Source organism: Gracilinanus agilis, chromosome 1, assembly GCF_016433145.1.
Source record: "Gracilinanus agilis isolate LMUSP501 chromosome 1, AgileGrace, whole genome shotgun sequence".
NCBI classification, from domain to species: Eukaryota; Metazoa; Chordata; class Mammalia; order Didelphimorphia; family Didelphidae; genus Gracilinanus; species Gracilinanus agilis.
Window position 1 is genome coordinate 246,969,252 of NC_058130.1, and position 27,674 is coordinate 246,996,925.

General features: G+C 36.9%; 1 protein-coding gene across 3 annotated transcripts in view; it reads right to left on the minus strand.

The window, feature by feature from the left end:
- FOCAD (focadhesin) overlaps nt 1–6,861 on the minus strand; it is a 363,803-nt gene extending 356,942 nt beyond the window's left edge. For all 3 annotated transcript variants that reach the window (XM_044660684.1, XM_044660676.1, XM_044660669.1), the window contains exons 1-2: nt 6,805–6,861; nt 2,609–2,683 (exon numbers count right to left, since the gene is read on the minus strand). In XM_044660684.1, the coding sequence (XP_044516619.1) occupies nt 2,609–2,683; nt 6,805–6,861 (132 nt within the window). The remainder of the gene's footprint in view (nt 1–2,608; nt 2,684–6,804) is intronic.
- Nucleotides 6,862–27,674: the final 20,813 nt, after the last annotated feature.

The following is a 27,674-nucleotide window of genomic DNA, read 5'->3' on the forward strand; positions in this document are numbered from 1 at the left end:
GCCCTAATATCTGCTTCTGAATTTAATCTATTATATATTGTTCAGGTTGAAGCATTTGAAGAAAACCCAGCCTCACACAGATAGAAAGCTGGAAAAGGAGACAGTATTGAAACAAGCAAACAATATATCTTGGTATCAATATAAATTAAGTTTTGACCTTATGAACCCCCCTGAAAAAGTGTTGGGAAACCAGAGTATACTGGCATCAAAATCTGTGGAAGATACTCTAAGAACTGCTGCATTCAGGGACACGCTATCAAGAGTCTATCATTAAAATTTCCAGTGTGAGCATTTACACCTCAGAAATAGGGAAATACCTCACACTTAGACCAAAAATAAAAATGATAAATGTTGGCAGGAATGTGGGAAAATTGGGCACTAATACACTGTTTATGGAATTGTGAACTGAATCATTCTGGAGAGCAATATGGAACCATGTCCAAAATGTCATAAAACTATACATACTTTGACCCAAGAATACCCAAAGAGATCAGAGACAGGGGAAAAGGACCTACTTTTACTAAAATGTTTTTAGCAGCTCTTTTTGTAGTGGTAAAGAAATGGAAACTGAAGGGGTGTCCATCAATTGGGGAATGGCTAAACAATTATGATACATGGTTGTAATGGAATACTATTGAGTTATAAGAAATGATGAACAGGATGTTTTCAGAAAAACGTAGAAAGACTTACATGAACTGATGCAAAGTCAAGTGAGCTGAGCCAGAATAGTATAGTACAGTAACAGAAATATTATATGATGATAAACTATGAAAGACTAAACTACTATCAAGAAAATAAGGTTCCAAAATAACTCCAAAGGATTCATGATTAAAAACGCTACCCACAGTCAAGGAGGAAACTGTTGGAATCTGACTGCAGATCAAAGCATGCTATCTTTCATTTTATTTCCTTCATGAATTTTTTATTGCATGTGTGATATGTATCTTCTGTCATAGCATGGGTAACATGGAAAAAATGTATTACATGAAGGCACTAATATAACCTAAACCCAACTATTTATCACTTTAGGGAAGGGAGGAGAAAAAGAGAATATGAATTGCAAAATGTCAAAAAACAATTGTCAAAAATTGTTACTACAGATAATTGAAAAAAATTTAATTAAAAAACGCAAACATTAGAAATCAGGTCTTAATTTGCGTTTTGCTGATAGTCTAGTCTCAAAAAAAGTGATGAGAAAAAAATGTTTAAAATTCAGATTACATTCAGGAGTCTGTCATACATTCTCCTACCCCACCAGCCAAAAAAAATGGCAATTGTTAACCTTGGATACAGTATATCATACTACATATGGTAACTGTTCAACAAATATTTGTTGAATTAATTTCCTTGAAATTAATAATAAAAATTCAGAAAGACAGGTTAGCGTTAGATGTATAGTCAATGCTCACAAATTACAACTCCTTGGACCTCTTAGGGCTCAAACCCATAACTTTAGCATCATAAATAAGAGTGAACTGGGGACAGTGAGGTGGTTTAATGAAAGCCAGGCCTAGAAACGGAAGGTCCTGGGTTCACATCTGGCCTCAAGACACTTCTTAGCTGTGGGACCCTGGACAAGTCATTTAATGCTCAATGCTTAGCCCTTACTGCTCTTCTGCCTTGGAACAATACAAAGTGCTGATTCCAAGACAGAAAGTAAAAGTTACTAAAAATAATAATAATAACAAAATACAGTGATATACCAAAGCAATCTAACTAGTTACAAAAAAATTCAGCCAGTTGTACTCCCCCAGCTCTGAAGGAGCAGAGAACTGGTACAGCATGGAAAAGACCACCAAATGGGTGATTAAAAAGAAGCCATTTAATATTTCTGAAATCAGCTTCCTGTCAATTAGGGAAAATATTACTCTTTATTTTCTGCTTCCCATAATTAGTACCATATACATACTATAGTACTGTTATTTTTCTACCTCTTTCTTTGACACCAGCAGAAGAATCAGAAGTTACAGAACATCCTAACATTTTAAATCATGTATTTTCTAGGTGAAATGGTCTCCTGATGCCCAAATTCACTATTTCAGCTTTGCCCCATGTCTTCTTTACAGGCTGTTTCCCAGCCCTGGAATGCAATCTTTTCTCATCCTCACCCAGACCCTCCATTCACCTCTGCCTCCCATCTCCTAAAATCCCTAACTTCCTTCAATGCTCAACTCAGAGACCAGCCTCCCACCTCAAATCATCCTATAAACAGATACACATATTCACATATTCCATATATCACCATCTCCTTCTCCTTCCTCCAAGCCAGACAGAAGCTCTATGAGAATAGAGTTTGTTTTGTTTTGTCTAAGTATGCCGGGACCCAGCACAGTCACCTGCGTATAACAGACACTTAATAAATATATTTTGGATTATATTTTCTGAGCCAACCTCCAAATGTATTGTCGGCACTGTGGACTCATCAATTTTTGAGAACAGTCATTTATAAATACACATGGTCCTCTCTTCTCAGAAAAGCTGAAGAACTCTAAGCAATGGCCCATTCTTTATTTAGGCACATTTGCCATGCCCTAAACTGCAAGAGAAATAGCAGAACTATATAGATCAATAAAAGAACTAAAAAAATACAACAAAGTTCAATACAGACCTGGTTTGTAGATTGGTTGATCTTTTCTGACAAACTATTCTCTTTCAGTACTGCAGCAATAAGGTGACCTACAGCCTGAAAAATAAATAAATAAACCTAATTAATAAAGAGATTCTTTCCAAGTATCCTTCTTATCTATAACCAACAACAATAAGTATAGTGGAGTACTAAACATAGGATCAGGTTTCTAATGGCACCTGACAAGTAAGGGTACATTAAAAAGTCATTTAATCTCTCTGAACCTTAGTTTCTTTATCTGAAAAATGGTTATTATATTACCCATATTACTTACCGCAAAAGATTACTGCAAGGCTGAACTCATCTGATCTATGTCAAGCATTTTAAGTTCTGGGTTATTAAAATCATCATTAGAGTTAAAAAGAAAATTGTGAAATTAGTCTGCCATCACAGAACCATTAAACATACATTTCAGAGAAAAGAGAATCCATCCTGCTGACAAATGTCTCCACTTCTAGGTATTTCTAAAAGTTGTCATGATTAGTATAGTTGTAAGCCTTTTCATTCTTATTTTGTCTTTACCAAAGCCATCGAAAAATGGCACCATTTCTTTATATCATAAGCCAACATATACTTGAATTGGCGGGTCAATTCATTACAATAAACATTTCAGGTACCATCTGCCAGATACCATGGGGGTATCAAAGGTGTAAATCGGACATCTCTTCCAACATGGAATCTCCAGGAGTGGGGAGCACGGAGCCCTAAAGATATTTATTATAACTATGATGCAAGGCAGAATGTGATAAATATAAAGGAGAGGTCCAGATAAAATACTTATGAGAAATGTGCAAAAGGATTACTTTCATCTAATACATGTTAATTATTATATAATATAGTATGTTATACAAAATAATACAAAAGGGTGTTGGAAATAAAATCTTCCCATATACTTCCTTCTATCTTCATCTTTTCTAATTTTACACTGAAGTCTACAAGTTATCAAAATATATACATAGATTTAATTTGGAGGATCTTAGGGAATTCTGCACAGAATTCCTCTACGTCAGTAGTTGAGATGGATGCATAAACTAATTATTTTCGAGGTAATCTTTTTTGCAAATATTTTGCTTTAGAACAAAATGACTATAGTAACTGTGAAGTATCACACTAAAAAGATTCTGTCCATCCCTTCCCATGCCCTAGAATGTCTCAGATCAAATTGTGGCTTTGATAGACACATCTCTAAAGCAAAGTTCTGGATTTGTGGGCAATGATTAGCAGTTTGGCCTTTCTCCTTTCCATTTGTGTCATCTGTGACTCCTCATTCTCCCTCCCCTTACACAGAGGCAGTGAGACAATCTTTCTCCCTCCATCTCACTCTCATCTATACTATTATTTCAATTTACATAGCTCTTAACACCTCTAGTTCAAACTATTGCAATAGTTTATCATTTAGTCCTCCTATTTCAAGTGTTTCCCTTCTCCAATGCATCCACCACACAGATGCCATAGTCATCTTCCTTAAACACAGCTGTGCCTTATATGTACCTGCATCATTCTTAGAGTTCCTCTCCCCTTCCCTTGAATTCAGCCACTCTAAGTTACAACAGTTAATAGTAAGAGAATGGCTCTTCTCTTTCTGAGATCATGAAAAAGTCCTGGACCTTACATAATTGACAAATTGAATTAAGATCATTATATTACATTTACTAAGAAAGGAAAATATGCTAACAGTTTAGAAAGATTTACAAGTATATATAGTTATCTGTAAGCCTTAGGCGCTTGGGCTCACCTGAGTGAAAGTTAGTAGGAGGGAAGGCCAGACTGACTCAGGTAACATGGGCCCTCATTAGGGTAGTCATAGTCTGAGGAATAATCTCCCAAATTTTTTGATTGTGGACTTCTGTCAATAAAACACTGATAAACCCACACCCTTAATATAGGTATAATTGCTTATCTATAGATTCTATAATATATTACATATAGATAATATAAAACACAGAGAAATAGAAATTTTAAAAGGATGAGATGAAGATAAAATAACTTTTTATACTAGAGTTACTAGAGGATCTTTAGATTTTATTGAGTAGGAGAATGACCATAAAAAAAAAGGATGAAAGGGCCAGATTCACAGAAAGCCTTGGGAAAGCCTGGGAAGCCTTGTTTGAATTGTTCCAAAGAGAAAAGAAAGAGAAAGACAATTTATAAAATAATCATGATGTGAAATGGAACATTAATTAAAGATGTTAGAATTTTGAGAAATCCTTTCTCCAATTATGACTTCAGAAAACTGAAGACAGTTGAAGTTTTTCCTGTCAGCAGAGAACTCTAGGTGTGCAATGAGGCATATACTGTTACTCATCACCAATGTGTATATATATTTATTTTTTCACTATACCTCTCTGCTAAAATGATTCTACTACAAAAGGGAGTGTGAAGATGGGATTAATCCTACCCTGCCTATTTTTACATTTAATCACCAAAAGTGTAAACACCCCACTTAATCCTCAAGTGGGGGAGGCCTGTGATCCAAGTGTGTAAGAGTGGGTAACAAATCAGAATCCACTGACTGCCCCCTAGGCAGTCCTAAGCAAAGTCTTTGTTGTAACTGATACACGTAAAATGGGAGGAAGGCACAGGAAGTGACAAAAGGAATGGTCTTTATAAATTACAAGAACTTCCTGGAAAGCTCTCTCTTTTGCCTTGAACTCTTTTTCTCCTGGAAGAGCTCTGGCTGAGGACCTACCTTGGACTGCTTTATATTTCTCCTTAGAACTATCACGTGGGTAAGTGAAAAAGGGCTAACTCCCTTCCTTAGCTTCCCTGGAAGGACTAGCCTCCAGAGGGGCCCCTTGACTGGGAGGAGGCCTCGTGGCTAAAACCCTTGTTAACTGACCTTTAGGCTCTCCAGCTAGGGCCTCTGGAGCCCGACCAGAGTAAAGCCAGGGCTTGAGCACATAAGCTAGTTTGTTAAGCTTGATCTCTTACTCTGCCCTCTTCTCATTCTTCTACTTTCTCTCTTTTCCTATATTTTATAAATAAATTGCTAAAAAAATCATTTGGAATTGATATTCATTCTTGGTGACCACCCTTTTGAATATTTAGTCCAACCATAATTTTTACCCTTTAAGGGAGCAAGGAGAATGAGTAGTCATTGGAAAGGGATAACATTGCACTTTTTTTAGACAGCAATAAAACATTTTTTAAAACCCACATTATAGCATTATATAAGAACAAATAAACATAAAATAAGAAAGAAATAAAAGTTGATACAGTTGTACTCTTTCTAAAATAATAAAAAGCAAATGAACAACAGGAAAACAAAAAGCCAAGAATTAGATCAAGTATTCCCATAAGTTGTACCAGTCAACCAATTTGGGACTAAGTTTTAGTTAGTTTGAGATGAGAAATGTATCCATAAAGTTATTCTCTCCTTATATTTTTTTATTCCTTTCCAAGAAGGTGAACTCCTAAGCAAGAACAAAGAGATGGGCAAGTTAAAAGGATCTAGGTTCTACTTAAGATTACCATAAGAGAGAGGGTCTTAAAGACTTAAACTTTTAACTCTTTTAAATCTTCCATGTTTTAGCATTTTAAATCTGTTTATTCACTGATAACTAGGTAACTAGGAACAAAAACCTTTAGAAAATCTAAAAAGCATTCTGTGGTTACTATGAAGGGAGCAGAATAGAGAGGGTAGTCTAACCTCCCTTCCCCATCTGAAGAGAGCTGAAAAGAACTAGAGAACAGGTGCTGTCAATGTGCCAAAGGAATAAGAGACCTCACAAAAGATAAAATAAGGCACAAGGTACTAATCTGGGACTTAGGACCAGTAAAACACCATACAAAAAGTTATTTGGAAAATTAATTCTTATTGTATAATACCACCAACAGAGAAGACATTAAGATAAAACAAGAGTCCTGGATATAACACTGAAGTTGCTTTTTTGAAAAAGAAAGTCACTAATAAATAGTTATTTTCTTATTAGTTATTCTTTTTATGAAGAAAAATATTTTTAAAGAGGTCTATTTTTGAGAAATGTGAATTAATCAAGTGTGCTAAGAAAATTATTTCCTTAGATATTATGTTTCTAATGAATCATCTCATGCTTTGGTCTTGGCTTTTTATTTGCAAGGAAATGTTTATAAGCAGAGAAAACTATTTAAAAGTCAAAAATTCAAAGGTTTCTGTTAGCATGACAATGAAATTTACAAGCTGTCATTGAGATAATTACCTGTGACTGGATAAGGGAATTAGGAAACTCAAATCTTTTCCTTAAATCCTCTGACATTTTTGCATATCATACAAGATAGGAAGAAAGAACCTGCAAAAGAGAAATACTTATTAGTATTAAAAATAGAACTCAGCAAATTAATTACTCCTCAGAGGGAAAATCCACATCCCTAAATTAATAAGGCAATTCATTCAGAAGACAAACACTTGAAACAAAATGTATAACTCTGACATACCCTTTCTTATTAACCACTTATGGTTTCCAGTGTGGTAATTAATGAATACCAACTAACTCTCCACTGTTCTGATACTAAGTAATATTAAAGCAGAAACACTGAAACCAGAAGTGCCAACAACACATTCAAAAAAACACAAACCCAATAACAAGACAAAGCAGAACCTTTTAAATGTCTACAAAAAATGGATGAGACAGAACCATTTCATTTTCATATTTAAGTGAATTGAATTCCTCAAATTCCAGGATCAAATTTGACAACATACCTACTGTCCCAAGATAAAAACAAAACCATCTGCCACAGTGCCTTTATATAAGCTTTGTCCTCTGCCTAGAAAGCTATCCCTCCATACTTTTTTACTTCTTGGAACCACTAGTACCCTTCAAATGCTACCTCCTCTAAAAGCCTTTTTTTTTTATTTATTATTTCTCTCATTCCTCTCCCAGTGTTCCTCCTTTCTTCATTGTTCTCTCCCATCACCTCAAATTACTTTGGGTGCATATTGTTCCCAAACCCAATTGAAGGTAAGTCCCTTAAAGGCAGGGACTGTTTTCCTTTTTGTCCTTCTATCCCAAAAGCCAGAATCTAGCTTATAAGCAGGGACTTAATAAAAGCAGAATGAATTTTTCCACCCATCATTTCAATGGTGTTTCACTACTCCCGTAAGAAATATGGATTGTAAATATTCCTCCATATCTTCTCATTCTGTATTGTCTTCTCAATCTTTTTCCCTATAATTCTTCCATTAAAAAAATCTACTTAATTCACTGGAAAATTTGCTTTTATTATTCTAGTACCTCAAAGATAGTCTAGACTTTCTATTTTTTTCTCATTACTGGCCTATTTCCTTTTTCTAATCATATACTTCTTCAATAACATCTGTTATGATACTTTTTATGTCTAGGTCACCTTTGGCAGAATATTTCATGTTTCCTTTGCCCTCAGTTTTGTCACTTGACTTTCAAGAAAATCAATCTTTAAATAAATAATAACTAGGACTAAAAGTGTGAAAAAAATTAGTTGTGCCATCCTCAAAGTTTCTAGGGCATCTAGGAAGCTTACATACATATTCATACACACACACACATACACACACACATATTTATTGAGTACCTAAGAGATACCAGGCACTGTACTAAGCACTTTATAAATATTATCTCATTTGATACTGATGATAAGTTGTTGTAGTAGCAGTAGTAATAGCTAACATTTATATAGCCCATAGTCTCTGCCAGGCATTGTGCTAAAAGCTTTACAAATATCTCATCTGATGTTCCAAACTGGAATCCTGGGATAATAATTATAAGCACTTCATTGTTGAGGAAACTGAGTTAGAAAAGAGATTAAGTTTTTCTAGGGTCACACAGCTAGTGTCTGAGGCTAAATTTGGATTGAGCTCTGTCTATCTAAGTTGCCTGATTCATATAATCTTATCTCTGAAAGGAACCAGCAAGATCATCTATTCAGTAAAGACTAGAACATATATTTGAGGAAAAAGAACCCAAAGTCATCATAAGTGTAAATGTGAATAGGATGAGTTCACCCATAAAATGGAAGCAGATAGCAGAACAGATTAGAAACCAGAATCCACCTATATGTTGTTTACAAGAGACACACTAGAAATAGAAAGACACACACTGAGTTAAAATAAGATAGAACAAAATGCATTATGCTTCAGCTTAAGTAAAAAAATGAAGAGGTAGCAATCATCTCATAAAAAGGAAAAGCAAAAACAGACCAAATTAAAAGAGATAACCAGAGAAAGTACATTTTCATAAAAGGTCTGATAAACAATGAAGTAGTATCAAAAGTTTTTACAGCAAGTTTCTCTGATAACAGTCTCATTTCTCAAATATATAACTGAGTCAAGTTTATGAAATAATAATAATAACAGCAATTCCCCAAAAGATGAAGTGATATGAAAACAGGAAATTTTCTAAAGTCAATGAAAAATGCTCTAAATCACTACTGATTTAGAGAAATGCAAATTAAAACAACTCTGAGATATCATCTCATTCCTATTAGAAATGACAAATGCTGGAGGGGATAAGGGAAAATAGGTATACTAAAGAACTGTTGGAGGAAGAGTAAACTGGAGCATAATTTGAAACTATGTGTAAAGGTCTATAAAAGAATGAATATCCTTTGACCCAGCAATATCTACAATACCAAAGAGATCAAAGGAAAAGAAAAAGGATTTATATATACAAAAAATTTATAACAACTATTTTGTGATGGCAAAGAATTGGAAATTGTGGGGATAATCATATCACTTGAGGAAGGGCTAAACAAGTTGTGGCATATGATTGTAACAGGGTATTATGTGATAAGAAATAACAATGAGAATGTTTTCACAAAAATAAGAGAAGATCTATATGAACTGACACAATGTGAAGCGAGCAGAACCAGAAATATGCTGTATCCAGTAAGAGCAATATTGTAGTGATGATTGATTGTGGAAGACAAGTCTACTTTGATCAATATAATGACCCAAAGAAAATCCCAAAGGATTCATGATGAAAAACGCCACCAAAGAACTAATGAACTCTGAATGCAAACTGAAGTATAATTTTCTCCATTTTTCTTGCTTTTTTGTAATACGGCTAATATCAAAATATATTTTACATTATTTCACATGTATAATTAATATTATATTGCTTGGCTTCTCAGTGGGCAAGGGAGGGGCAAAAGGGAAAGAGAAAATGGAAACTCAAAATTTGAAAATAATGTTAAAAATAAATAATTTTTAAGAAGAGAAAAAAGAAAAAATATAGTTATATATAACATATTTTCCAGTGACTACATTAACTAGAATTTAATTACAAATAAAACTCAGGTAGTTGGAAGTACAACTGTAAGGGAATGGGGAGAGAAGGAGGTAAGAATAAATTTTAATTATTTCAATATATTATACAGTGCCTTTGCTTTTAACTATTCAATTGGCAGCTTTTATGCCAACTACTCTCCTAAGGTACTACATACCCAACAACACCAAACATACAGCATCATCTTTCTACATATTCTATGTAAAGGGCATTTTTCATACACTCATCTTTCTCAAAGGGAAAAGAAGAGAGTCTGAAAACTTTAGACCACAGAGCTTTACTTTAATTTCTAGGAAAATTCTGGAATATATGATTAAAGAAATAACTAGAAAAGGGATTAATAGTCAAAAAAGGACAGCATGGCTTCTTGAGCACAGGTCATGACAGGTGAAATTTACTCAATTTTTAAAAAATGATATTAAGCTAGTACATCAGGGGAGTTCTATAGATATAATCTAGCTACATTTTAGCAAAGCATTTGATATCATATTATTTCGGTAAAAAAGGAGTATATGGGCTAGGCTAAGCAGCAATAGAATCACATGGAATGTGAAGTAGCTGAATGGTCAAACTCTGTAAGATGGCATTAATGATTCAACTGGAAAGAGGTCACTAATTATGCGGTGCAAAGATTTGTGTTTGGCCCAGTGCTATGTAACATCTTTACAATAACTTAGATCCAGGCATAAAGGCTACACTTACCAAATTTGGAGCAGACAAAATTGGGAGGGACAGCCAAAACACAGGATAACAACTCCCCTATCATTGATGATAGAACTTAACAAGACAGGAAAGCTTCAGATGTGAGCTCTGTGACAAGATGTCCACATGTCATTCAAGAACAGTCTAACTCAGTTTCAAAAGAATTCAATTAAACAAAAAATGTATCACAGTCAGAGAGACTAGTCACTGGGATGATGACTTTTCTGCCAAAGCAACTTAAGAACACTATTCACTGCCTCTTCTCTCTCCCAAGGCACCCAGGAAAAATAATCAGTTCCTACCCCTGGTGGGACAAGTAAGTGAATTACAGAGGTAGAGTGGATAGAATACTGCACATGAAGTTAGGAAGATTTGAATTCAAATTCTGACTCTGACATTTATTATCTACATGATCCCAGGAATTCAATTAATCTCTCTGAGCTACAGTTCATTCATCCCTAATAAGGGAATAACAACAGCACCTGTCTCACAGGGCTACCTCAAGGATCAAATGAGAGAACATATGGAAAGGGCTTTTCAGCAAGCTAAGTGAGAGAAGAAAGACTGCAGTCTCAACAGTGAATAACCACACTAACAAAATCACAAATTTTTGAACCACTAATAACATTTCCCTAGCGAATGACAGTTCCAAAGAGCTTTCAAATATATCATTTCACAGGATTTTCATACAGGATTTCATCTTACTCTTCGAGATAGGTGCTAACATTACTCAGAGATATTAGATGATTTGTCCCAAGCCACCCTGACACTTAATTTCCCAGTACATTATGCTGGGTGCCCTATGACTGTGAGGCAAATTTAAAAAAAAAAAAAAAAAAAAAAGCAAAAATATCCAAGTCTTTGTAAAAATGTGACATAGCATTGGGCCAAACACAAATTTGACAATGCATCATTAATGCCATCATTTAGAATTTGACCATATATTCCAGGTAACTGTACTGCTGTTTATCCTGCATAATCAAGACATTACCTTGAAATTTTCATTTGTTTTCTAGATCCACGTCCCTCCAAAAACAAAAACATCCAGCATGTTGAACACACTTTTCTTCTCCAAGCTCATTCTAATGATCTATACTCAACCTAGGGATGGATAATTTTAAACAGTGCTTTCTGAAGCACAAAAATTGTTTATGTTAGCATTTCAGCAGCTTACATAGCACATATAGATGTTAACAGTATTCCTTAAAAATTATATTATAATCCAATACTGTATTTTAGTTACTAACAAATTGCTGAATTTTGAGTCTTTGTGATTAGCTTTCTGTGTGTTCCAGGGTCTGCATGACACCTTCTGCATAGTCTCAATGAATTGGAATTCCAGCCTGTATAGTGAACGGAACATGAGAAAACACTCAACAATAGCAAAAGGAAAAGCTAGAATTTCATAGAGCTATTTTCAGTTACAAAAATCAAAGGAAAATCCCATTCAAACTTATTCCAGGTTACATCATCTACCTGCTTATACCCTAATCAGTTATACTGGTGGGATCATTCCCAACTCTCTGGCCTCTAACAATCCTCCAACAAGTGGCCTTAATGACAAACCAAACCAGTCTCCACACTGTGATTTGATAGATGCCAGAAAAACCATTAGATTTTGAACTAGAAGGGACCTTAATAATTATTTATTTCAATAGTCTCCAAAACAGGGACCATGGTATGACCCGAAGGAATGTGTGATTAATCAGGACAGGAAGACAGGTAGCATTCCATTTTTGTATAAAAAGCCAAAAAAAAAGTCTGATTCCAAAGACAGTCACACCTACAATACTCCCTCTTCAATGCTCTCCTTCTACTCTGTAAGCTCCCAAACTAAATCTCTTCTATGTCAAGTACCACTTCTTCAAGGCAGTTCTAACCTAATCCAGAAACTAGGAACCCTAGAAAGAGATCATTAAGAAAATTACCTGCAACTTTTAACTCCCTGCCCCCAGATCAATTAATAGCTGCAGCAAACACCCTAAGAGAACAGAATCTACACTTCCACACAATGATAGGTCAATGTGAACCCCTTCATAATAAACAGTCAGATAGAAACAGAAAATCGAGAGAAAAAATTAAAAGCAAGACAGTCTCTACCCTCAAAGAGTTCATACTCTAATAAGGGAAAGGCATCATATAAAGGGGAGCTGGAAGAGATGAAGTTACACACAGCAACAAAATTTGGAAATGACAACCAGAAAAAATCCTAGAGGTTCTGGACAACCTCAGGGGCAGGATCCAAGGTTCTAGTGGAACCAGAGATAAGAATGATGGCCAGAATGTCTTTCAGACAGTTCAGTAGCAGACTTACAACAGTGTTCTGTAAAACCTTACTGCATTATCTTTCTCCCATTTCTCTTTCAAAATTTTTATTACTTTCAATGGTGCTATTCTCTCGATCACTCAGGTATACAACCATGGCATCTGTCACTTTTGACTCCTCACTCCATATAGCCAATTAATTGCCAAAACCAATTTATCTCCACAACATCCCTCTTCTATGTTCCATTCCCACTTTTTACACATATCACTTTACTTCAGTCTTGGATCTCTTCTCAACTGCACTATTATTTTTTTAAACCCTTACCATTGGGGACAGCTGGGTAGCTCAGTGGATTGAGAGCCAGACCTAGAGACAGGAGGTTCTAGGTTCAAATCTGACCTCAGACACTTCCCAGCTGTGGGACCCTGGGCAAGTCACTTGACCCCCATTGCCTATAAATTTAAAAAAAAAAAAAAACCCTAACCATCTGTCTTAGTAACAACTCTAAGACAAAAGGGCAAAAGTTAGGTAGAGTTAAATGACTCATCAAGGATCACACAGCTAGGAAATGTCTGAAGCCAAATTTGAGCCCAGGTGCTCCCAACTCTAGCCTGGTGCTATATCTACTGTGCCACCAGGCTGCCCCTCACCTATACTATTGCAATAGCCATCTAATTGGTCTCTCTACCTCAAATCTCTCCCCTCTCCAATCTCTGCCAAAGTCATTTCCCTAAAATGTAGGCCTAACTCAATTTTTTTAGAGGTGAACTAAACACCTAGGAAGGATACAGAAAATAGTTATCTGAAAGCTTTAAAGCAAAATTTCATGGCTTCAAACAAATCATCCCTTAATACTCAAAGGGGTTGGGGGGAGTGTTTCCAAAATGCCACCATCTGTAGTATATCCAATGTCTTATCTTTCTAGTCCTCTTTTTAAAATAATCCTTACAAAAGAACCATTAAAAGTCCCTAATCATTTGTGAAGGATTAAATTTCAACTCCTTTTTCTGTTTGGCATTTAAATGCTCTTCACAATGTGGCCCCAAAATATCTTGAGACTTATTTCACATTACTCTTCACAAACTGACTTTTTTATGGCTCCTCTTATACAACATTACATCTCTCATCTCTCTGCCTTTACACTGGCTGCCCTCAGCTCTCTCCTCATCATCACCTCTTAGAACAGTCAAGTGCCACCGGCTCCTTGAAGCTGGCTGCTGCAGAGCTCTTCAGGATCTAGTGAATTCCCTCAGAAATTTACCTTGTATTTTTTTTTCTGTTGATAATTAAGTATGTACATTATCTCTCTCAAAAGAATGTAAGAAAGCAGGGGCAGTTTCATTTTTGCATTTTATTCATAATACATATTAGATAATTGAATAGAAGTTCTCATCATGTTTTTCATCCTGATAGGAGAAGCAGCAAGAGAACACTTAGATGGGGATGAGGATGAGGATGAGGAAGGAAGGAAGGAAAGCTACAAACATGAGAATTGGGTAAAATCAGGAAATGAAAGCAGGAAGTACTCATTGCCTTTTAGGAATACTATTTGGGCCAAAAGTTTAATAATAATAATTTTAATAGTTGCTAGATCATCTGGCTCCCATCTTTCATCCATCCAGGCACTGTTTTTGGCAAAGAGAATCCCTAAGGCAACCTCAGTGACGCCCACAATTTATGGGTGTAATACTTGACAAAAATCTAGGCCAGTGATTCCCAAAGTGGGCGCCACCACCCCCTGGTGGGTGCTGCAGCGATCCGGGGGGTGGGGGGGGCAGTGATGGCCACAGGTGCATTTGGGGGGCGGTGAATAACTGTAAGGAGGCGGTGATAGTATGTGACAGGGGGCGCAAAGTAATATTTTTTCTGGAAAGGAGGCGGTAGGCCAAAAAAGTTTGGGAACCAATGATCTAGGTCTATACCTTTTATCAGTGCTTGGTTCATACTTGAAACCCTTGCCCACTTTTATGTCAGCTACTTAAATAAATCACAGGCTCCCAAATCTTCATTCTCTACACTCTACTTGCTCTTGGGCAAATTCCCAAATGTGGCTTAGACCCCCAAGTTAGTTTCCCTACCCACTCACACTTGCCTAACAGCTCCTGAGGTGGGGAGCAACCACTAGGTTGTCAAAGGATCTTGCTTTCAATCTCAACTCTATTCAAATCTTATGTTACTTCCTTCCCTAAACTTCAGCATCTTCATCCATAAATTGATCTCTAAGATGTGTCAGACTAAGACCCTAAGCACTGAAATAATCTGTTCCCTTTTCTAGACATCCCTACAAAAAGGAAATCTTCCTGAACAAAGGGGCTTGAGCTGTCTTTTCTTTACCTCTCAGTTCACAGGGTCCAGAAATCTAACATTCTCTGAGGGAAGAAATAAAACTGGGAAATGAGTTAACTAATTATAACATAGGAATGTCATACTATTGTATGGCACAATGACAAAAAAATGTTTCAGAGAAACCTGGAAAGATATTTATGAACTAATGCAGAGAGTAGTGAGCAAAACTAAGAGAACACATAGAATCACAATACTGAAAAGAAAAACAATTTGCAAAGATAAAATAATAATGACCAAACACTATTTATTCCAAAGGGTCAGTGATGAAGAATGCTATCCCCTTCTTGACAAAGAGGCGAAAGATTCAAGGTGTAAAATGAGACACATTTTGGACATGGTCAGTGTGGGAATTTGTTTTGCTTGATTATGCATACAGATTACAAATGTTCTGTCTTATTTTTTTCCCAAAGGTAACAGAAAGAATAGAAAAATAAATACTTTTTTTTTAATTTTCAAAGAAAAAATGGCCTTGTCTTTGCAAGGCAGAACTTCCTATGGAGATTAAAAAATCTTCAAAAAAATTAATATGATAAAACATGGGTTCATATTCCCACTATAACACGTAACCTTTATGACCGCAAAGCTAAATACTTATACTATATGTTTTTATAGACTTGTTGTAGGGAAGATGCTTTTTAAATGTTAAAATTTATGTTTTAGTTATTCTTGGGCATAAAATGTTAAATGTTGCATCTCTTTAAAGTAGAAGCACCACAATGGAAAGTAAGAAATAAATTCTTTAAGGGCAGGGGCTATTTCATCTCTGTACTCCCAGTGTCTAGCACATAGTAGGTACTCAATAAATTCTCTTGAATAGAGTGGAGGGAAGGAGCTGGAAGAAAGCTCACAAACCATTTAGTCCAATACTCTCATTTTAAAGAGCTGAGAAACTAAGATCCAGAAAGATAAAGTGGCTTGTTCCCCACCCACCCACTTATTTAGTATACATCTATGTGGGTATATAACTTAATGGCTCAGTGAATAGACGAGTTCAAAATCTGGTCTCAAATATTCACTAGCTTTTTTGTGACTGTGGACAAGCCACTTAAACTCTTTTTGCTTTAATCTACTGAAGGAGGAAATGGTAAATCACTCCAGGACCTTTGTCGAAAGAACCCCAAATGGGGTCACAAAAAGTCAGACATGACTGAACAACAATAATATAAAGTGCCATTGGCTCCTCCAAAAGAATGTAACCTCCTTGAGGGTAATCACTATTCATACTTGTCTCTAGCTCAAATGCCTAGCCAGTGTACCAGGCACATATTGGGCACATAATAAATGCTTTCTGACTGCCAAAGGGAAAGAAAGGACTGCCAATTTTGCTAACACTTTGTCAACTTTCTTTCTCTTGGCCTGATCTTCTAAGCTCCCCTCAAAGGGCTAAGCAATGCCAAAGACAACTCTAATCATTCTCTCTTTTCGCCATTCTTGCTGAGGCCTGTCCACTCAAGGTGGAAAAATCTCCTTGCAGCTTCTTCCTTATGCTCAAACCTCCTCTCCTACCCACCTCCAGAAGCAAAAAAAAAAAAGTGGTCTTTTTCTCAGACATACCACTCACCTACTCTTCAGGCTCACTCCTTCAAGCCACACATCCACATTTCCCCACATTCACTTTCTTTGCTCTCATGCCAATTTTTAACATGCAAGAGCAAGGACTCCCAAGCTCTCTGCCTCTCCTGAAAATTGTAACCACTCTTTCATCACTAAGAAAACACACTCATCTACACACACACACACCCCAACCACAAGGTTACCTCTTTTCCATGCTCCAGTACTTAACAATAAATAAGCTGGCTTCCAACCATCTCAATGCTGCATATACTAAGTCCATGCTCCCCTTTCCAATCACCCTTAAAATGTCAAGGAATGAGGGAAACATGGCACAAAGGTCATCATCTGCATTTGTCTTCTCAACTTGGGAAGCACCCATCAGCCCGGGATTCTGACCTCAGGCCATAGGATGCTTGGACAAGAGAACCAGTTAGAAGGGATATCAGAAACCATTTGATCCAATTTTATTATTTTACAGTTGAGGAAACTGAGGTCTAAGGACTTCAAGACTTACCCTTGCAATTTCCCAAAAGACTGACTCATATTCCTTTCCTATCTCCTCCAATCTGTTAAATATTATGGGTCTTTAACTGTTATTTCTCTCATTTTATTAACAAATGATTATAACTCCAGCCAGACCCCCTTTTAATTTGTTACAAGTCCTTGACAAAGTACATAACACCCAAGAGAAACTTCCACATGTATGATCACATCGATTTAAATCTATAATACCTGCTGACATTTTACTTAAAACAGCAAGGGGGCAGCTAGGTAGCTCAGTGGATAGGGAGTCAGGCCTAGAGGTCCTGGGTTCAGATACTTCCTAGCTGTGGGACCCTGGGCAAGTCACTTTACCCCCACTGCCTAGTCCTTACTGCTCTCCTGCCTTGGAACCAAAACACAGTATTCTAAGATGTAAGGTAAAGGTTTAAAAAAAAAAAAGCAACTGGGGCAGCTGGGTAGCTCAGTGGATTGAGAGACAGGCCCAGAGACAGGAGGTCCTAGGTTCAAACCAGGCCTCAGCCACTTCCCAGCTGTGTGACCCTGGGCAAGTCACTTGACCCCCATTGCCCACCCTTACCAATCTTCCACCTATGAGACAATATACCGAAGTACAAGGGTTTAAAAAAAAAAAAAGCAACAAAACATATCTAACCTTATAAATAGAAAAACTGGTACAGAAGATACATCAATGAGGAAGGAAAAAACTGAAACTAAATTAGGAGTTTAGAACTTAATCTTGTATATGTGACCAAAGTTTAGTAGAGGGGAACAAATAAGTCTTTTCCCTTTCAAATCCATTCTCCACTGGGCTGCCAAAGACATATTCTAAAAGCACAGTGAAAGCAACCATGTCGCTTCCTAGTTCAATAAATTCCAGTGGCTCCCTATTGCCACTAGGAGCAAAAACAAACCCCTGTATTTAAGTATTTGAAGTCCTTCCTAACCTATTTTTATCTAATCTACTTTTTCAGTCTTCTTCTACACTTCTCTCCTTCCCAGGCTCCAAAGACCAGTCAAACCAGCCTTTTTGCTGTTTCTCACAAATGACATCCTATCTATTCTCTGAGTTTTGCATAGGCTATCCTCCAAGTACTCTTAAACCTCTCTAATTCTTGAACAAATGAATGAGTAGTTATTAAATACTTATGTGCTAAGTGCTGCACTTAGCAAGGAGTATGCAAATTTAAAAAGCAGGACAATGTCTGCACTCAAAAAAACTGGCGAAAACAATTTGAAAGTTCTGCTGCTGGGCAGATGTAAAGAGCTTAAAGGTTCTAAGGGGGGGGGGGGGGGAAGGTAGGTAACAATGGCCAGGTCCTTAGGCTAAGTCAGTGGGTCAGAGGACAGGCTGGAAGGCATGAAAGTAGGGAAGATGACCTGGGAGACCCAGAGGATGCAGTAGCAGGGCACCAGCAGTGGTACTCTATCTCACCAGAAAGAACAGAAGTTGGTAACTCATCTCCTTTAAACCGTGTGAGCAGCCAAACAGCCTAAGCAGGTTCTGGATGGCTCAAAAAGGTTTAGGGGGAAGGAGGGAAAGGGCAGTCCTGATGATGATAGCCTTAAAATCCTTAGTTCCTTTCCAAGCTCAGCTCAAAAGCAAATAGTCCTTTCTTGACTCTCCTTTTCCCCAGGCCACCCACTATCACCTCCTCCCTGAAATTATCTGGCATATATGTACATGTACATGTCACTTTCATGGGAACAGGAGCTGTTTCATTTTAGTCTTTGTACCACAGAAAACACTTATTGATTATATATAAAAGTGAATAAAGTAATAGTTATGGATGTTTGTTTACAAAACTTAAGATTCTGAATTCTCTCTGGACTAAAAAAAAATATGGCTTCTATTATAAATCATGAAACTAGTCTAAACTTTTAAAATTGTTATTTTTTATTAGGTGGTGAAGTTAAATCTCTAGGATCAGATTCTGAGCCATAAGGGACCTTCAAGATTATCTAGTCTAACATCATTTAACAAATGAGGAAACTAAAGTCAGGGAAGTGAAGAAAGTTTACCAAGTCACACAGGCATCAAGAAGGCCAGGATTAAAATCGGGGCTTCAGATGTCAACCTCTCTCCTCTTAATAACTGCCATTTAATACATATACAACCAAGACTGAATTCCTTGCCAACTCCAAAAGGGGGAAGGAATAAGGGGGAAAGAGAAACAACATGAATAACATAAATTTGGAAGATTTATGTGTAAATTTGTTATTAAAATAAAATAAAGATAAAAATAATAACTGTCATTTAGAAAGTGTTCATAAACTTTGCAAAACTCTTTGTATGAGTTATCTCATCTGATCCTCACAACAATCCTGGGAGCTAGATGATATCATTACAGTCATTTTTACAGATGAAAAAAATGAAGCTTAGAGAGATCAAGTGATGTACTCATCTATTAAGTGCAGAATTTAAACTTAGTCTTTCCTAACTCCAAATCCAACATTGTCCCTCTATCTACCTACCATATACTATACAGATTCAAATAGAGCATTTTGCCTTAATTCTCCTTAACCTAGAGACAGCCTATTATTTTATTATTTTCTATGTACACATGTAGACTTTTTTCCCATTCCAAAAGATTTTATTTTAGGGGTATGACCTGTATTTAGGACAATACATAATGACAGCATGCAAGACTGGAGAGAGTTCTGGGGATCAGAACCAAGACCACTTGGCATCAAGTGATTCCTCTGACACATGCTGGCTGTGTAACCTTGGACAAGTAACTTAACCTCCTAATTAATGCTAAGAAAGCATTAATCTACACAGAAAAAGGAAGTTCTTCACCCAGAGTTCTCTACCTACAGCAATGAAATCACAGCTCCTGTCTCTATCTCTATAATTTATACAATTACATATATGCATTTCTAAGGAGATGAACACAGCACAAGACTTGAAAGATGACAGTTCAAGTCTGGATTCCAAAACTTATTAGCTATATAATCTTGAACTTCATTTTTCCTGCTTTGTCTTCAGTTTCCTCAGCTATAAAATAGGGATAACAAGAGAAACGCCTATCTTGTAAATAATAAAACAATTAAAAAAACAAGTTATTACATAAAAGTAAGGTTCCTTCAGATTAAATGGGATCAAGTTCAGGCTGAATTAAATAAGTACAGGGTTTGGGATTTTTTAAAGAAACATTATTTTCAAGTGGCATATCTATATATATATAATGATTTTAATTAGGCTAAGTGAAATGCAGGTTGATGCCTTTTGGAATCTGCTTTTGTAAAGAGATACAGAAAATGATATATAGTTAATACAGATATTATTTCTATATTTCTATACTGATAGGCAAGGAGCTCTTTTAAATAAGTTAGAGAGAACTCTCTTGAAAACTCTCTAATATCAATTTCTACAACAAATGCTTTTACCGTTTGTATATAAACTTTTCAGGTCTGTTCCCATTTTGAATTGAGTCAAAAAACAATGTTTTATTGTACCATAAAACTAAAGGCTCAAGGAAATATTTTAAAGGTACAAAGAAAAAAAAGGTAAAAAAATTATATTTTATGGTACAAAGCCTACCATCACATGAATTGAAAGTCTAGTAAATTTCACACCTCTTAGAAAAGAAATATTAATGTGATAAAAGATACTTTGCCCAGTAGCTAAGATTATCATCTTATTTTATTTCTTTTTGTTAGTTAAACCAAGCCAGCTTGGAATAAAAACAAGATTTCTTAGAACTAGGACATATTATATTAAAGTAGGGTTCCCTTATATGAGGTTTCAGTTATCTGCTGATAAACCTCAAAGCTCAGAAGTCTACCTGCTTCAATGGTCTGCCCCAGCTGTGGTCTCTTTTGCTTTCACTTGACTTTTTTCACTTTCGTTTTTTCCAATTTTTGTTTTTTTTGGGGGGGGGCCAGTGATGAATGAAGCTGAGGGGCAGGAACAAAGAAAGATCACATCTAGATGGGATCAGCAGATGCTCCCTTATATCCCTGGTTTAAGCCACCTGAAGTAGATCTTTGAATGTATTGCTGTGGACATGAGGCCCTACAATATGATACATTTTGGATGAAGAAATAAGATTTTTAATTTTCCCAAAGCTTCTTCACCGTAAAAAATACTATTCCAGATGAGACTCTATGTATACTTTCTCAACAACGAATTTCCTCATTTTGATCTTTTTGATGGGTTGTTCAAATTAACAAAAGATCAAACTCAACCAATTCTAAGAATCAAATTTTCTCAATCTCAGTTCAAAATAATGCATCACAATCTAGCATTCCTTAGTCATAAAAAATAAACAACTTATTTACCAACTGTTTTTAGGCATATTCTAGCATGTGTCAGGAAAGAATTAATGACATTCATCCGATATGGATACCTAGTCTTCTCTACCAGTCAACTCATCTGCAACACACTCTGTACCATTCCTGAGGAAGTTAATCCAGTCAGCTTTGAAGCTCTAAGAATCAGTCCTATCTAAACTATCCTAATTGGTGAGTAAGTACTAACTCACCTAATCCTCTACATTTAGCCAGTCTCTAGACTTGGTTTCACATATATCCCACATCCCTAACAAGCGATCTCACAGCAACTTTCTAACTCTTGCTCTGGAAACAGCAGTAACCAAAATCAACAATATATTACTTCTGAAAAGATGGTAGATGTTAACTGCCCAGTGACTCCACAAACCAAACCTTCCTTACCTGAACACTAACTGTTGTCACTCCCACTATAAGGAAGCTTGCTGAGGGCAAAAATTGTCTCACTTTTATATTTTTGTCCTCAACACTTAACACAGTTACTGGCACATGGTAGGGAGTGAATAAATGCATTTTCTTTCAGTCATTCATAAATATGTTTTTTTTTTGGTTTTTTTGTTTTTTTTTAATTTTTAACCCTTGTACTTTGGTGTATTGTCTCATAGGTAGAAGATTGGTAAGGGTGGGCAATGGGGGTCAAGTGACTTGCCCAGGGTCACACAGCTGGGAAGTGGCTGAGGCCGGGTTTGAACCTAGGACCTTCTGTCTCTAGGCCTGACTCTCACTCCACTGAGCTACCCAGCTGCCCCATTTCATAAATATGTTTTAATAAAAATTGTTTTCAGAATATAAAATTTGGAAGAAGAAAAAAATTATAATTGGATAATTGCAGAAATTCTACAAGTTGACTAGACTTAACTCCTACAAGTAAGAAAAACAGCGACAGGTACATTTGTAAGGATTAATAGCCAACCAGTAAATATCCCTTAAAGTAATGGTTTTAACTATTATCAGTATGGCTGAAAATACATTAAAAATGTAGTGAAGGGGCAGCTGGGTAGCTCAGTGGAGTGAGAGTCAGGCCTAGAGATGGGAGGTCCTAGGTTCAAATCTGGCCTCAGCCACTTCCCAGCTGTGTGACCCTGGGCAAGTCACTTGACCCCCATTGCCCACCCTTACCAATCTTCCACCTATGAGACAATACACTGAAGTACAAGGGTTAAAAAAAAAATGTAGTGAAAACTTCACTAACAGGTTCAAACAGTAGGCCCTAATTAAGAAAGTACCAGTTAAATAAAGTTAAATTTGCAAATCACAAGGGCAATAAAGGAAGTGCTGTCTATAGATATAGCTCTGAGCCAAACTGTTCAGTTGACTAAAACTACCTAATACAGTCACTAGCAAATGACAGGACAGGAGCTACGAATTGAGAAAAATACATAGTATACCTGAACCCTAACTTTAAATCTTATTACTGTGGTTTGTTGCTTTATAATACATCTAAATAGGAATTTCCTAAAATAATGTACTAGTAAACTCAATCCTTGTGTGCACAGAAATTCAAATAAAAGCATAGCAGAAAGGCCTTTTTCTGTATTGGAATTTTTGTCTGGATAGCAAAGTCATAATGAACTATACACTCAATAATTTAATAAATTATACTTTTAACCTGCCAACAAATACAGAATCACAAAGTAAATGGATTAAGGGAGTTAGAAGGGGTTTTAGAAGGAATAGGGTCCAATCCTGTATTTGGAGTCCAGGAAGACATCAATTCAAAGCTGACTTCAGACATTTAAAAGCTGTGTGATTCTGGGCAAGTCACTTAACATCTACCTGTTTCAGTTTCCTCGTCTGTAAATGTGGATAATAATAGTACTTAATCCCAAGATTGTTGTCAAGGACAAAATGAGATAAAAAATTTAGCATTTTATGCCTATAATATAAAATGGAAAAGGAATAAGCAAATTACTAAGTGCCTACTATGTGTCAGACACTGTGCTAAGCTTAAGAATGCTAGATTAAAAAGAGACCCAGAGAATTGAAGGATCTTGGCCAGGGCACAGCTTGCTGGAAAAGCTTCGGCTTTTTCTGGTCTAAACTTCCAGGTTTCTTTCACCTCCCCCCAAATTACCTGAGTCATCTTAGGGACCACTAACTCACTCTCCTCAATGCTACTTCTTCAGTGTTTTTGTTCAAACAAGATTTTAAAATTCAAACCCCAAAGAAAGCTAAACCCTCAAAGCCATAAACTGGTTAGTTTCAATAGCTTGAAGTCAATGCATCGATTTAAACCTAACCCAGGTCCAGTAACTGGTTACTACCAAATGGATAAAGAGGGCAGAAGTAAAAGGAGTAAGGGCCTGTCAGAAGATCTCTTATAATTAAAAGATAGCAGTTTACATTTAAAAATGCAAACCGGCCCACTCTACTACACCCTAAACCCCACTCAAAAACAAATTATGCACGTTTGTTTCATCCGCTTTCGGGGGAATTCATGCAGCAAAAGGAAAACACAGCCAAAGAATTAGGCTGCTTTGCAAAGGCTTGGGCCTTTCACCCAGAAGCCTTTGCAATGCAAGGAAACGATTTCGTAAAACAGTGAGCTCTGAGCTCTAAGACGAATGCAGTTAAAACTGAACTATTAAGAAAGGACCCAGCCTTTGGAACATAGGGAATTGGTTCATTCTCCCTACAGAGCATAAGTTACAAATTGCTGGACGGCAAACTGGTGAAACCTTCTAGAAAAATCAATAAAGTTCGCTGAGTTTGCAAGTCCTATGCAGCCTGAGAGCACCCACTGCGGAGGCTGCTTCCATCCCTACCCGGCTTTAAATGCAAACGCCGAAAACGTCTCCCCGCGCCAAAACGGTGTAACAAGCCGCCAAGTTGCAAGAGCTTGTCCATTTCATGATCCTCAGACTCCCTAATGCCACGCGACGCCGCCCGCTCTTCCTGCACCTCCACCGCTCCCACCCCCGCAGCTCTGGAGGCTAGCTGGGCGCCGTAGGTCCGCACTCCAAGGGGAGGAGAAGGAGGAGGAGAAAAGTGGACAGTACCAGGCCGCTCCACTTACCTCCGTCTTGCCCCACGCTCTGGCCCCAGTGCCGGCCCCGGCAGCTACGTGGCCCGCCCCCGCGGCCTCTCCGCCTTGTGGGCGGGGAAAACGAGAAGGAACCAATGGGGCGTGACCATTGGTCCATTTCGCCACACCCCCTTTTTCAGCCCCCTTCTCCCTCCCCGGCCCCTGGTGCGCGTGCTCCTATGCGACAGGGGAGAAATAAATGCGGTAGTAGGTTCTGGTTGCTTCCGCGGTGTCTTTCCTGGCGGATTCTCTACGATGCAAGCGCCCTGAGTGCAGGGTATGGGGGTTTAGGAAAAATAAGTCTCCAGAACTTTGGCAGGTGGGGTGAATAAACTGAGAACCTAAGCCCAAGATTGCAATACAATTTATGAAAACTTTACTCTTCTCCCTTTGGGTTAAGGTGACGTCCCTATGGGAGGTCTGGACCTTCTTGGTGACAGTGTCTAAGTTCCAAATTTGCAAGAAATGCAGTTTTGCAATACTGTTTTGTTTGCATTTTTAGTATATGTTAAATATATGCTGACTTGCATATCATCTTTCCAAATACTTTCACCAAGGGCACTTTTGGTGGTACCTCTGTTAGTAGCTGCATAACAGCCTACACTCTTGGCAGTTCAGTGTAGAAGTAGACAAAGGCGAAGCACATACTCTTTCTAGGTATAGCTAACTTTTTAATAACATATTTAACTTTAATATAGTCATATTAATGCTGTCCCGATTTTGTGTCCACATTTAAACTTCTGCTCTCTTATGTGTATTTTAAGGGCTTCAGAGATGCCCTTATTTCTTTTTGGGGGAAACCTATCACCATCCCCCCCCCAAAAAGTGCTTACTTATAATAAATAGTCAAGCAAAACATCCATGTGTATAAAATGTATCTCATTCGGTAGTCTTATTACATCTTTTTGCCAGTAAGTGGGAAGCACACTGAATCATCAGATTTAATAAGTCATGATTGGTCATTACAATTAGTTCTTAGTCTTTCAAATTGATTTCTTTTACAATATTGGAGTGGGGACAGCTAGGTGGCTCAGTGGATTGAGAGCCAGACGCAGAGATGGGAGATCCTAGGTTCAAATTTGACTTCAGACACTTCCCAGCTGTGTGATCCTGGGCAAGTCACTTGACTCCCATTGCCTAGCCCTTGCCATTCTAATGCCTTGGAACCAAAACACAGTATTGATTCCAAGACAGAAGGTAAGGGATTAAAAAAACAACAACAACAATATTGGAGGAGTTTTATAAATTGTTCTGATTCAACTCACTTTATTCTGGGTCAGTTCCTATTAGTCTTCCTGGGTTCTCTAAATCCATCCCATTCATCATTTCTTTGTGTATGTGTAATAGTTCTTTCTTTTTTCTTTTGTCTTATTAATTAATTTGTCACATTAAAGTTCCCATGTATTCCCCCCTTTCCTCCCCCCCTTCACTAGAGAAGGCATCATTTCACACAGACACAAAAAAGTATATATAAAACTATGTCATACATTGTTTCTATTTATAAGTTCTTTTAAGGTGGACATTCAGTTATTCTTCAAACTATTTCTTTTTCTGTATATAATGTTCTCTTGGCTCTGTTCCATTCACTCTTCATAATTTATATAGGTCTTTCCATATTTTTCTTTAATTAACCTGCTCACCATTTCTTATCAATCAGTGGTATTCACAATCACAATTATATGTCACAATTTGTTTAACCATTCCCCAATTAATGACACCACCTTAATTTCCAGCCAGCCATCATTTCTTGTGGCAAAATGATACTATTCTATTACATTCACAATGGGGCATAACCATTGGTTCATTTCACCACACTTCTCCCTCAGCTTCCTTTCCCTATACACACAATTTGTTCCCTTTCCCCACTATTTGTTCAACCATTTTCCAATTCAAAGAGTTTATATTTGGTTTCCAGTTATTTGGTATATATACCAAATATATATATAATATTTTATATTATATATATATATATATATTTTTTTTTAATATGAGTCATTTCCCACTGTTTTCAGCTTTACTGGGTATGTTCCTACTCATGGTACTGCTGGTATTGTTGAGTCAAAGGGAATATACAATTCAGTAGCCATTTGGGGTTTAGTCCCAAATTGCTTTCCAGGATGGCTGAACCATTTCACAGTCACATCAATAGGGCTTTATTGTGTTTGTCTTTTCCTAGTGTCACCAACAACTACAATTTGCCTTTATACTCTAAAAAATTGCCTGTTTAGGCGCTGCTAGGTAGCACAGTGGATAGAGAGCCAGGACTGGAGTCCAGAGGACCTGGGTTCAAATGTTACCTCAGACACTTCCTAGCTGTGACCCTTGGAAAAGTCACTTAATCTCCATTGCCTAGCCCTTGCCACCTTTCTATTTTAGAAAAACAGGAGGTAAGGATTTTTTTTTTAATTACCTGTTTGTATCCTTTGACCATTTATCTACTTGTTCTTACACAATGATCCCCAGTCAGACACCCTATATGTTAGTATCACATGTTTGTATATTTGTAGTGTGCATGTATTTGTATTATGTACATATTAGGTATTTGTATTTATTAGTTTATTATGCATTATGCATTTCCTGTATATCTTAAAAACAAGAATTCTCTGAACTATTTAACACTCTTGATTACTCTCTGTCTTAAAATACACTTTCCTTTCTAGGTTTACATAACATTGCTCTCTTGGTTCTCCTCTTACCATTCTCAATATTCTTCTGTCTCCTTTGCTGGTTCTTCATCTATAATCAGACCCATTAACTGTGAGTGTCCCCTGAAGCTCTGTCCTAGGCCCTTTTCTCTTTCCCCTTTATATTCTCTTACTTAGTGATGTCAACTCCCACGGGTTCCATTATCATGACTATACATATTGTATAGATATATAGATATGTATGTATATATAATATGCGTATGTATACATGTTTATAATGTCCCTAATCTCTCTTTTGAATTATTGACATACATAACCAATTAATTGCCTTTTAGACATATCCAAATGGATAACAAATAAGCACCTTTTATCTTGCTGCTGGACTTTGATGACTGTATAAGAGGAAGTGAGGCTGATGACTTTGTGCAACTTAAATCCTCACTTAAATCCAACTGAGGTAAATGTAGGCAAGTCAAGG